The sequence below is a fragment of the Taudactylus pleione genome, unplaced genomic scaffold, assembly GCF_031769625.1.
Source record: "Taudactylus pleione unplaced genomic scaffold, aTauple2 ptg000451l, whole genome shotgun sequence".
NCBI lineage: Eukaryota > Metazoa > Chordata > Amphibia > Anura > Myobatrachidae > Taudactylus > Taudactylus pleione.
The window spans coordinates 375,986-389,493 of NW_028284853.1; the positions used below are offsets into that span (position 1 = coordinate 375,986).

The 13,508-nt window shown below is 46.0% G+C and overlaps 1 protein-coding gene across 1 annotated transcript in view; it reads left to right on the top strand.

The window, feature by feature from the left end:
• LOC148505496 (uncharacterized) overlaps positions 1-13,508 on the top strand; it is a 61,535-nt gene that overhangs the window by 15,674 nt on the left and 32,353 nt on the right. The window contains exons 12-14 of the mRNA XM_088448109.1: positions 2,709-2,827; positions 5,895-6,053; positions 10,130-10,329. Coding sequence (XP_088304235.1) covers positions 2,709-2,827; positions 5,895-6,053; positions 10,130-10,329 — 478 coding nt within the window. The remainder of the gene's footprint in view (positions 1-2,708; positions 2,828-5,894; positions 6,054-10,129; positions 10,330-13,508) is intronic.

Genomic DNA, 13,508 nt, shown 5'->3' on the forward strand with positions numbered 1-13,508 from the left:
AAATTATCCCGACACCCAGTGGCAAACGTAGGATTTCTAAAGGGGGGTTTCCAAATGCTTGATTTTAGGAGTGGCCAGTCTATGAAAAGGGCATCATTATCACTTATCCAGCTTTAATATGGTCATGCAAAGTGTTTTGAGTGTCATAATTCCAGCATATACAGGACCAGCAATCACAGTAACCCATTATATGTGTCATACATAGTGTATTGTGTGTGATAATTCCAGCATATACAGGACCAGTGATCACAGTAAGCCATTAAATGCAGCAGTATGTCTATCCTGCCTGAGCTGAATGTTTTTATTTGAGATGTGGCACCATTTCAGTGCATGGGAGCAAGTCCGGGAGTCTGGGGAAGCAGCAGAAGAACCTAGCACTGCCCTGGACATATATGTACATACTGGTCTCCTATGATAGTGTATTATTATACAGTATTAATAATTAACCCTATTGATGGTCTATAGCAGTGCACCCCTAACAGTGCATGTTTTCCAGATCTCCTGGTTGATGCACAGGTGTATTTATTACTTGCTGACACATGTTAAAAGATCCATAGGTAGTGCTAATTATTTCATTTGTGATACTGAGAAGAACATGCAGCATTAGAAATATTCTATTATATTACTATTTCTATTGTGGTCATGGTGTGGGTTGGGGTGGGGGGTTTCCAGGCAACCGGAACCCCCCCTGCGTTTGCCTATGACACCAGTCTAAACTGGGTAAACACTGGAGCGATGTGTGATGATATGGCAGGCGACGGGCCGACATATCGTATCCTTGGTACACATCAGAACTATGTAATAAAGGACCGAACGATCCCTCGTTCCCTCCTCCGTTACCTTGCACATCGCCGCATGCGATATTTTCCGTTTGGCTGTGTAGCCAGGGCCAGATTAACAATGGGGCGGATGGAGCTACAGCTCCAGGCCTCCACATAAAAATAGGCCCATTGTCATAACAACATGATGTTGACTGGCCATCTGCTCTCCACACGGTCAGCCATAAATCATAAGTGGTAAATTTGTATTTCTATTTACCTCACAAAATGAAGGATTTTTTTCCTTTTACATATTTAGGGAGACATTGGAGCAGAGAGTATAGGGGGGTACATGCCCACATGGCACTGGCCACACCCACTCAGCACTGGTCACACCTCCTCTCTTCTCATAATAGGCCCTTGGTCATTTTCAGCCCCAGGCCCATGTGGCCATCAATCCGGCCCTGTGTGTAGCACAGCCGACCAGAATATAACGCTAACGACCAATGGACTGCGCAGATTGGTCGTACACACTGAACGATACGGCCGATGCAGTATGTTATTCAAATTCGCCCGGAAACAACATATCGGGGCGATGTCGCTCCACTGTGTACCCAGCTTTAATTTCTCCTCCTTCACCTAAATCTCTAACCTCATCTCTCTCCACATTCCGCCCGGTATGCAGTCGGGAAACTGGCTGCCTTAATACCGACAGCCGGCTTCCCGGCTGCTTTATCCAGGCGAGGGATAAATGACCGGCGTGTATATCTAGACGCCTGTCAATTACCCGACGATCGAAGGGATGCCGGGCGCCGTGAGCGGACAGCCGCAGGGGGGTTAGGTTTAGGGCACCCGGGGGGGACTTAGGGTTAGGCACCCCTCCCGGGAGGGTTAGGCTAGGGGAAGGGGGGGTTAGGGTTAGGCACCCCCAGGGGGATGTTAGGGTTAGGCACCCCCCGGGGACTTAGGTTTAGGCAGCGGGGAAGGGGGGGTTAGGGTTAGGCACTTAGAGGGGGGATTAGGGTTAGGCACTTTGGGGGAGGTTAGGGTTAGGCACCCCTAAGGAGGGTTAGGGATAGGGGGTTAGGTTAGGTTAGTTTATACTTACCTTAGGGATGATCAGGATTTCCAGCGCTGTCGGGCTTCCGCTGCAGGGCTCTGCTGATCTGTCGGGCTGCCACTGCCAGGAATCGAACTGCCGGCCATGCGGCAGCCGGGATTCCATACCGATTCCTTCCGCCCTGCCCCCCTCAGTTCCTCCCCTGCCTCACCTCAATCTGGCCACTTCCTCTCACGCCGATTACACGATCTTTCCCACAGCACCACCCTCACCAAGTCAGACAGTCTACCAGTCTAACCACACTTTTATACTGGAATCTACCAGCCGTCTTATTAACTCCTTTCCCACTCCCTCCTCATGGTCTCCTTCCCAGTTCACCTTCCAATTGTTGTCCCCTTCCGTTTAGTATGTCAGCTCGTGAGAAGGGTCCTCTTCCCTCTTGCCATTGACCTCAGGAGCACCAAGAGGAAGGAAGGGGGAATTCGGCCTCAGATTATTGGATTATTGATCTTCTGAGTAACCCTTGGACGTGCGGAATGTCTGTAAGAACTGAGATGGCGAAGTCATTTTTATTGCGTCTGGAATTGCAGACGCAGGCTGGGACTCACCCCCAAAACGGTTGCGACACGCCTGCATTTTTTTACGCCCCTCTCCATTACCTCCCACAAATGCTCCTTGTCTGTCAATCACACTGTGAGTACAAAGTCGCTTTGGGCGACTATGGTAAGGTACCTTGGCGCAAGCGCAATTTACTGATAATCGCTCTACTGCGTAATGGCGTACATCTCTGAATCAGGCCCTTGGTCTTTATGCCTACCCCATGTACGGCGCTGCGTACATTACGTGGCGGCTGATAAATAAGATACAATAACAGTATATTCTTTTTCCAGGATCTGCTTGCGGGACAGCTGAAGGAACCAGCATTGCGTGGATTACCACGTTCTATGGCGAATATCATATGTATGCTACCCTGGAAGATTTCATTGACGCAAACGGCAATTTCAGCACGGTAAAGACCCTGCCTTTCCCCATTCTCCATTTGCATTATTAATGTTAAATCTAGGGATGTGCAGGCTCGGATAGGTTCGAGTTTGCACACCGAGTTCAGATTTTTCCCTCCAAAAAACGGGTCTCAGAAAGAATTTTTGGAGGGAAAAATCCGAACTCGGCGTTCAAACTTGAACCTATCCGAGCCTGCACATCCCTAGTTAAATCATTCATGTAATCATTGAAAATGAGTCTTTCAAAGTGATTTATTTTAGTGCACAGGTTTGGTGGTGCTAAAGCTTCTAGAACGCCTGGGAGTCCAACCACAGATACATGCACTGTACATTTATCAGTTACATCGAAAAGCTTTATCTTTACATTTCATTGGTCCACACACTCACAATGCACCTTCATCAATTCCAACAGTATTGACTTCATCCAATATCCACGGATTACACCTTAAACTTGACTATAACATTACTTTGACTGACAGCACGTACATTTATTATTATCAAAACTGTGCGATTTACACCAAAAGACCATTTTAAAAAAAACTATATATATTTTTTTTCATTTAATTCCTCCTCTTATGCACTTATGTGACTCTTGTATAGTTTTTCTGGTACAGTTATTGAACCTATTGCAAATGCCCCTTTGCTTCTGGCACTACTCAGCTGAATTTCAGATTACAATTGGATACTACTTTATCAATCTTTGCCAATAATCGCAGAACATTGGCTCGTTCTGACTACTGCTTGACGGACAAAGCTGCCATAAATTATGCACCTTTTCCACCCAAAATGCGGCTCCAACCTGGGACACTGGCCATGAGGTCGGAACTGGATTTTACTCTTTTTACAATGGCTGCTGGACCAGTAACCTGGGCGACTGGACCGTGGCTTATTTTTCTGGGACCCTTTTCCACTGAGCCGTGACCCGGGTAGACCGCCCCGCCGTGCCAACCTGGCTAGCCCCTCCTAGAGGGGGCAGCGGGTGCGTCTGCAAGTCTGGTATAAATATGCAGAGGTGGTAGCAGATCCTTTGGTAATAGACCCGTATCCCTATGGTGACGCAGAATGGCGGAGGGCACTGATATGCTGGCTCTATATTTCCTGCCATCAGGACACGCCTCTGTCTGTCAATCACTTGCGAATTATTATTATTATCGTTTATTTATATGGCGCCACAAGTGTTCCACAGCGCGTTACAAAGTACATAAACAAATAGATTGATTTACAGTGACTTACAGTACAGTACAATACATTACAGGACATGGATAATATACATTGCTACATTCGCGACCATAACACCCAGATAAGCAACAATGCAAAGCAACCAAGTGTTAGGTGCCCTGGTAGAGAGTAAGAAGTAGATGAGGTTAGAGTAAGGAGAAGCACAAGAGTGTAGAGGGCCCTGCTCATAGGAGCTTACATTCTAAATAAATCCTCACTACAACAGTAGCTGCATTTGATCGCAATTTAATCACCGCGCATGTGTATTGCGGCTAAGAACCCTGCGCAGTCCACCAATAATTGCACAATTTTTCATGAACATGGAAATAACATCCACATCTGAATCATGCCCCGAGTTCAGAAACAGTTCAGCGGCACGCCAGCAACACTCACACTGCACGCCCGTAAGACGGCCCATCTCCGTGCGTCAGAGTAGCCACCTCCCTGTCACCGCTCAGGAACGCCCAGCACATTTCTAATACATGTTAGTTACACACAACGTGCGTCTCAATTGCAAACACGCTTCTGTGCATACATACACCCCGTGGAACGCATGCGCCAGACGAGATTTGAGGGATTTTTCATGCAGTAGCAAAAAAAACAAAAAAACCTCCCAACGCCGTGAACATCACCATTTTCTGCGCCTCAGAACCAGCCTGTATTGTGACTATTGTCATATATCAAATTTACATTTTAAATTATTTCAGATTTATCTGTTCCTAACATGTTAAAAATATTAATTCGCTAAATATCAGTAGAATTAGTTATTACATAATTTCAGTTTTCAGTCAGTTGTCAATGCTACATTTTATGATGATGCTCATATAGGAGTCTTTTTACTAAGCAGTGTTAGGAGACAGAGTGAGAAGTGATAAGGTGCCAACCAATCATCTTCCACCTGTCATTTTTCAAACACAGCCTGTGAGATGACAGTTAGGAGCTGATTGGCTGGCACCTTATCACTTTTCACTCTGTCTCCTAACACTGCTTTGTAAATAGACTTGATAGTTGTAGTTCCATAAATTCACAATACCTTTAAAATAATACAGGGCCTGGGTGTAGGAATGTCAGAGAACGGGCCACCTTTGGTACTATGGGCCTGATTGAGATGGACGCAGCAGCAGAACCGATGCACCTTTCTACGCAGCGCCTGTGCTAAACTATGCAAAAATCACAGGTGGCGTCTTAAGTAAAAAGACGCCCTCTGCCCACTTCTCTGATCTGCTGCTGTGCTCGGAGCCATAGCCAACGAATCATTTGCATGACCATCGAACATCTCAGTAACACTCTGGTTACTCAGGATGTCCGGGAAAATCACGCAGCTGGGGCCAGTGAAGCTGCATCCAAGAACGCACCCACTGGCCTAGGCACATCCAGGAAAACATGGCTGACATGCCCTTGTTTTCTGGAACGCTCAGTGTCACCGCTTGCAAATGCCAACATAATGTCAGTCATACTGCTGCGTTTGGGGCACAGTGAGCGTCATCGCTGCCCCAGATCTGCCCATGCGCAAATGTATTAACATCGTAGAAGTGCGGAAACATCGGATTTACGTACATCTCTGAATTAGGCCCTATGTAACAGGGGTGGGATTATCTAGAAGCAGCTGTCCAATTGCTGCTGAGCTTCGTCTACTTCTGGGGTCAGGTGTGTGGGGTGGACTCACAATTCCAGGGCTGTCCTCACCTTATGTACTACATTTGGCGCTGACTCTGGCAAGGTCACAAGCAGGGAAACCTGTCTACTTTTGTGTGAAAAGAATATTGGTAAATGAGATTTAATTGTGCTTGCAAAGTAAACTAGCCTGAAATACTAGCTACATGTCAGATTGCTTATTGACTATACTCTATCCACTAGGTTGATGCTCTTCCAGTGATAACTGGTGCTCAGAAGGCTGACTATCTTCTCAGTAATGGAGGTCTCATCAATGAGAACATCCTCATTGCCACGTTAGATTACATAAAAACCCCAGATGAAGCGATGAACTTCCTAGACCGCTTGAACACTATGGCTCCGGTAGGTTGTCTGCAGTAGGGACTAAAGATACAGTTACATGAAAAAAATTGTTGTTTTTTTTTTGTTTTTTTTACTGAATTCACTGTGCTACATAGAATGTTGATGCTCACCATTTCTACTTGGTTTGTTTATTCAGGCTGCCATTAACGATTGACAATTCCATGGATTTTCCACAGTATTTTGTGACTACCATGTCAACCACAGTCACATAGCACATAATGTAGTGGCCAGAGAGGATTTGGAATGTCGCTCTGAGCTCTGTTTTCACTGTGATATCCAGCCCTTTGTTCTCCCTCCTCTGCCTTCATGTGACATGCTGAGAGCTGTGACAATGTGTCTGTGCAGTAGACTGACTGCATCTGGCAGCCAGATGTGCTGTGTGCCTACGTTATGCACTGTTAAATCCTTCCCATCTTGTTCACCCCTCTGCCATAACATTACATGCTGAGAGCTGTGAAACTGTGTCTGTGCAGTAGACTGACTGCATCTGGCAGCCAGATATTGTGCTTTGTGCTTGCATTATGCACTGTGACATCCTCCCAAACCCTTTCACCCCTCTGCTGTCACATAATAGCCTGAGAACTGTGAACCTGGCGCATTCATTTTTTGTTTTCCTTGCAGAGAGATATTGAAAAGGAGATAATGATTTGTGTTTATCTGTTTCTTAGCATAGTTAATAAATATGATCAGGGGCATATTTATAATGGGTGCAGGGTGTGCGGTGCACACGGGCCTCTGGGTCCAGGGGAGCTCACACCATACAACCTGCACCCATATTATACTTACCACTCTGGAGTCTCACATCAGTGCCGGTGTCAGCGCTGTAAAACACACCTGGAAAATATCCGCCACGGCCATGTTCCAGGTGACCTGCGCATTCCCTAAAGACTCTGGGCACACTCTAATGCCCAGAGTCTAAAAGTGTGGTGCTGCTGGTGCGCTACCAGCCGCAAAACTGTCACGGGGGGCCCCATGACGGAGACTGCAGACAGGCCCCCTCCTCTCTTGAAATGCCCCTGTATCAGATGCAAGGACGGAATGGGGCTGTATATCAGCCCTGGCAGTCCGCCCTGCACTCGCTTGTGAAGGGGGGCATATTTAATTCAAGGGGGTGTGTTGCGAGTCACAGGGGCTGGCCTTGCGGCACGCCTCCATCTCTTCCCAGCCCAGCACAGCCGCCGCCTCCACCCTTCCATCTCCGTGAGATCATATTGATTCCGGAGCCATGGGGTGGAGGGCAGGGGACTCTTCCTTTCCCCCCTTCTTGAGCCGGTCCTAAGGCCATCGGTCCTTCTGGCATATGCCAGAAGTGCCCGATAGCCAGTCCGACCCTGATCAGATGTATCCTTAAAGGGTACTTCACTTATAGGGGTAAATTTACTTATGTGTTTGGTTGAGATTGCAATATCGGGTGTGCGTAGGAATTTTTTTCAACTCACAAACTTACTAAAGACAAATTTGGGGTGAGTTTGGGAGAGATTTCTCTATTTACACTGAAAAACTCGGGTGAGATTGAAAACACGATTAAATACACCATCGGCCAAACTCGATAGTACTTTCACTGAAAAGTATACAACTTGGTAATTTACCAAGAATCGTGTTTACAATCACGGGTGTAATTTTAGCAAACTCAGACCTAAAAAGAAGTTTCAAATAGACCACCTCCAGTCCTGAGGTGCGTGTTTTACTTAAAAATACACTGATCAGTGTGATTTGTGTATTTTTCTGCATCTATATATTGTTTTAAGGGTTAATTAAAAAAATAAATAAATGACGTAGGGTCCCCTCCCAAAAAGCATAACCAGCTCCGGGCGCCTCAGCTTTTCCTGGTTTCTAAAAATGCGGGGGGTGGGGGGGGGGGATTATTTGAACGAGCAGGATCCAGTCCTGGTTTTAAAAATAGGGGAAAAAATTGCGTGGTGTTCCCCCTATTTTTATATCCAGCACCAGACTCAAATCCGGCCGGGGTGTAACGCCACAGCCAGGGGACCCTTTCACCGGGTCTCTCTGGCCAAATGATTATCACCCCAAGTCAGTCAGCCCAAGCCGGGGATCCCAAGGGAGGTGAGGACCTCCCAATAAAGGGATCCCCCTCTCCCGAGCACCCCAGGCTTAAGCTGAAGCCCGGAGCTCTTCCCCGCACTCCTGCAGGGGTAATAGTGTTGAAAATAGAATTAAACTATTGTTTTTTACAATGAAACTACAGATGCCAGTGTGCCTGTCCTGTGGCACTTGTGGTACTACAAGTACCAGCAGGCGGCCGGCACCCATACCTCCACTGTAAAACAAATAGTTTAAAACCACAAGATACACACCATAGTAAGTAAAATGTATTACATACCTACCACACTCACACATACTTACCTGCTGCCAATTTTTTTTTTCCCCTATTTTTAAAACCAGGACTGGCTCAGCAGCCCAGTGCTGGTTCCTAAAATACAAGGGAACCCTACTTGTCTTTTTCCCTGTATTTTTAGGAACCAGGAGTGGCTGAGCAGCCCGGGGCTGGTTATGTATTTCGGGGGAGGGGGGCCCTATGTAATTTTTTTTTTTTTAAATTAACCCTTTATTCACATTAAAAAGACACAAGCAGCCTTCACAGATCTCACTGATATGTGCAGGCTGCTTGTTCGGGAGTGTTTGGCTGCTTTCAGACACTGCAAACATGGGTGAGAAAACTCGATCACATACAGTACACCATCGGAAAACACACTCTAAGCAAAACACGATTCTTGTTAAATTTGAGTGTTTCAGAAGCCTAAAATCACCGAGTTTCAGCGAGGCAAATCGACTTTCAAAACAGCAAAACTCGACCAGACACAATTGTTAGTAAATTTACCCCAAAAGAGAGATAAAAAGTATACATGTTGAATTGCTGCTTTAAGCTAAGCTCTTAAGGCTGCAACTCCATAATACTTAGAAAAATGCATAATTATTCTTCATTATAATTGATAACACACACGATTTTCTAATAAACCCTGAAATGATTACAACAGAATTTACAGTCTAAAAGCAAGTACACCATTTTGATCCTTGAAACAGGATTTAGAGGAGATTTTTTTAAAGGTGAAACCAGGCGGGTTTTGCATACACCCCCCCCCCCCGTTTCAAAGCTCATTGCATAAATCACCCACATTTTTTAATTTTCATAAAACCCTGCGCATTATGGGCCTGATTTAGAGCCGCTCGTAAGCTCCCGCTCGTTCGCACCGAGCGATGTTTGCCCAACTGCGCATGCGTACGGATCGTTATACGCATGCGCGAAACAGTCAGTGCGGCTGAAATTCATGTGCTCGCAAAATAGCGAATGCCTGATAATTTGAGTGACAGAATGAGGCGTTTGTGGGTGGTAACAGGGGAAGGTGCTTGAAAACGGGGAGTGGAGATCCGTTCGCAGGCGTGCTTAAAGGTCAAAACGGGCGTTTTATGGGTGTGCATAATTAAAACAGCAGCGTCATTGAGCACGTCACTGGGTTATTTTATAGCCAGAACTGCTCGCAAAATTGTGGTAGCAAAAACCAACCACAAGAATAGCGAGCAGCTCATACCCTGGTCGATGTACTCGATTAATCTAATAAATAGCGGACATGACGTAGGATGCGAGCGGCCAGGGGGCGTGGTTTCCCAAAAAACGACCGCAAGTTTTGTTCGCTCGTTCAGACCTAGAGGCGTGAACAGACCGCCAAGAGCGAATGGTTTATTTGAATAGCCACCCCTTTTTTTTGAACGAACGACCGCAAATAGCGACCGGCTCTGAATCAGGCCCTATATTTGCCGCTTAGGCCCAGATTTATAAATGAGTGATTTTCTTTACTTATTACTAATTTTAAATGGTGCTCCAACCAATCAGCTCCTGACTGTAATATTTCAAACACATGACAGTTAGGAGCTGATTGGTTGCAGCATAATTTGAGATTAGCGAGTGATAACAAGAATACAGTATCACTTGTTGATCAATCTGGGCTATAATCTGGTGCGTCCTTAGAGAGTAAATACATTGCTGCAGTACATGGTATGATCATTTGTAAATTATTTCTTTTACAGAATTTATAAAATGCGTAATTCATTTATTCTAGAGTCAACTGCAAGCGAGTCCATTAGTGGGTCTGATACTAGAAAAGCTCTTTGCTATAATCCTCGCTGAGGTTAATACATTCAATGACAGAGACTGGAAAGAGGTGATGCAGGTAACACTGATGAACATCCTGCAGGTTATACAGCCAGAACAGCTACTGCTAATCCCTACTCCTCTGCCTTGTTCCTATTATGAGGAAATGTGAGTAGCCAAACAGTATCTTATGTCATTTTATACCTGTTCTTTTATTTAGTAACTAAAGGAAACTGCTGTACTGATATTATTAGCAGATACCGTCCTGTTGTTAACATCGCTGCCAGCAATAGGTGATAATTATGATATGTCATACTTTGTACTTTGTAACGTATGTACAGTAGCAGCAAGTATCAACATTCATTGGGTCAGTGTATCATAGTCCTGTAACCCCAAGTGTCAGTGTATAATAGTCCTGTAACCCCAAGTGTCAGTGTGCTATTGTCCTGTAACCCAAGTGTCAGTGTGCCATAGTCCTGTAACCCCAAGTGTCAGTGTGCCATTGTTCTGTAACCCCAAGTGTCAGTGTGCCATTGTTCTGTAACCCCAAGTGTCAGTGTATCATAGTCCTGTAACCCCAAGTGTCAGTGTGCTATTGTCCTGTAACCCAAGTGTCAGTGTGCCATAGTCCTGTAACCCCAAGTGTCAGTGTGTCATTGTCCTGTAACCCCAAGTGTCAGTGTGCCATTGTTCTGTAACCCAAGTGTCAATGTGCCATTGTTCTATAACACCAAGTGTCAGTGTATCATTGTCCTGTAACCCCAAGTGTCAGTGTGCTATTGTCCTTTAAACCCAAGTGTCAGTGTGCCATAGTCCTGTAACCCCAAGTGTCAGTGTGCCATTGTTCTGTAACCCAAGTGTCAATGTGCCATTGTTCTGTAACCCCAAGTGTCAGTGTGCCATTGTTCTATAACACCAAGTGTCAGTGTATCATTGTCCTGAAACCCCAAGTATCAGTGTGCTATTGTCCTGTAACCCCAAGTGTCAGTGTGCCATTGTTCTGTAACCCCAAGTGTCAGTGTGCCATTGTTCTGTAACCCCTAGTGTCAGTGTGCCATTGTCCTGTAACCCCATGTGTCAGTGTGCCATTGTCCTGTAAACCCAAGTGTCATTGTGCCATTGTTCTGTAACCCCAAGTGTGAGTGTGCTATTGTCCTGTAACCCAAGTGTCAGTGTGCCATTGTTCTGTAACCCCAAGTGTCAGTGTATCATTGTCCTGTAACCCCGTGTCAGTGTGCTATTGTCCTGTAACCCAAGTGTCAGTGTGCCATTATTCTGTAACCCCAAGTGTCAGTGTGCCATTGTCCTGTAACCCCAAGTGTCAGTGTGCCATTGTCCTGTAACCCTGTCACAGTGTATCATTGTTCTGTAACCCCAAGTTTCAGTGTGCCATTGTCCTATTACCCCAAGTGTCACTGCACCATTGTCCTGTAATGCAAAGTGTCAGTGTACCATTGTTCTGTAACCCCGTTTCAGTGTGCCATTGTCCTGTAACCCAAGTGTCAGTGTGCCATTGTCCTGTAACCCCAAGTGCCAGTGTGCTATTGTCCTGTAACCCAAGTGTCAGTGTGACATTGTTCTGTAACCCCAAATATCAGTGTGCCATTGTCCTGTAACCCCAAGTGTTAGTGTGCCATTGTCCTGTAACCCAAGTGTCAGTGTGCCATTGTCCTGTAACCCCATGTGTCAGTGTGCCATTGTCCTGTAAGCCAAATTGTCAGTGTGCCATTGTTCTGTAACCCCAAGTGTCAGTGTGCCATTGTTTTGTAACCCCAAATGTCAGTGTGCCATTGTTCTGTAACCCTGTCACAGTGTATCATTGTTCTGTAACCCCAAGTTTCAGTGTGCCATTGTCCTATTACCCCAAGAGTCACTGTACCATTGTCCTGTAATGCAAAGTGTCAGTGTACCATTGTTCTGTAACCCCGTTTCAGTGTGCCATTGTCCTGTAACCCAAGTGTCAGTGTGCCATTGTCCTGTAACCCCATGTGTCAGTGTGCCATTGTCCTGTAACCCCATGTGTCAGTGTGCCATTGTCCTGTAAACCCAAGTGTCAGTGTGCCATTGTCCTGTAACCCCAAGTGTCAGTGTGCCATTGTTCTGTAACCCCAAATATCAGTGTGCCATTGTCCTGTAACCCCAAGTGTCAGTGTGCCATTGTCCTGTAACCCAAGTGTCAGTGTGCCATTGTCCTGTAACCCCATGTGTCAGTGTGCCATTGTCCAGTAAACCCAAGTGTTAGTGTGCCATTGTTCTGTAACCCCAAGTGTCAGTGTGCCATTGTTCTCTAACCCCAAGTGTCAGTGTGCCATTGTTCTGTAACCCCTAGTGTCAGTGTGCCATTATTCTGTAACCCCAAGTGTCAGTGTGCCATTGTTCTGTAACCCTGTCACAGTGTATCATTGTTCTGTAACCCCAAGTTTCAGTGTGCCATTGTCCTATTACCCCAAGTGTCACTGTACCATTGTCCTGTAATGCAAAGTGTCAGTGTACCATTGTTCTGTAACCCCGTTTCAGTGTGCCATTGTCCTGTAACCCAAGTGTCATTGTGCCATTGTGTTGTAACCCCATGTGTCAGTGTGCCATTGTCCTGTAAACCCAAGTGTCAGTGTGCCATTGTCCTGTAACCCCAAGTGTCAGTGTGCCATTATTCTGTAACCCAAGTGTCAGTGGGCCATTGTCCTGTAACCTCAAGTGTCAGTGTGCCATTGTCCTGTAACCCCAAGTGTCAGTGTGCCATTGTCCTATAACCCCATGTGTCAGTGTGCCATTGTCCTGTAACCCTAAGTGTCAGTGTGCCATTGTCCTGTAACCCCATGTGTCAGTGTGCCATTGTCCTATAAACCCAAGTGTCAGTGTGCCATTGTTCTGTAACCCATGTGTCAGTGTGCCATTGTCCTGTAACCCCATGTGTCAGTGTGCCATTGTCCTGTAACCCCAAGTGTCAGTGTGCCATAGTCCTGTAACCCCAAGTGTCAGTGTGCTATTGTCCTGTAACCCCAAGTGTCAGTGTGCCATAGTCCTGTAACCCCAAGTGTCAGTGTGCCATTATTCTGTAACCCCAAGTGTCAGTGTGCCATTATTCTGTAAACCCAAGTGTCAGTGTGCCATTGTTCTGTAACCCATGTGTCAGTGTGCCATTGTCCTGTAACCCCATGTGTCAGTGTGCCATTGTCCTATAAACCCAAGTGTCTGTGTATCATTGTCCTGTAACCCCAAGTGTTAGTGTGCTATTGTCCTGTAACCCCAAGTGTCAGTGTGCCATAGTCCTGTAACCCCAAGTGTCAGTGTGCTATTGTCCTGTAACCCCAAGTGTCAGTGTGCCATAGTCCTGTAACCCCAAATGT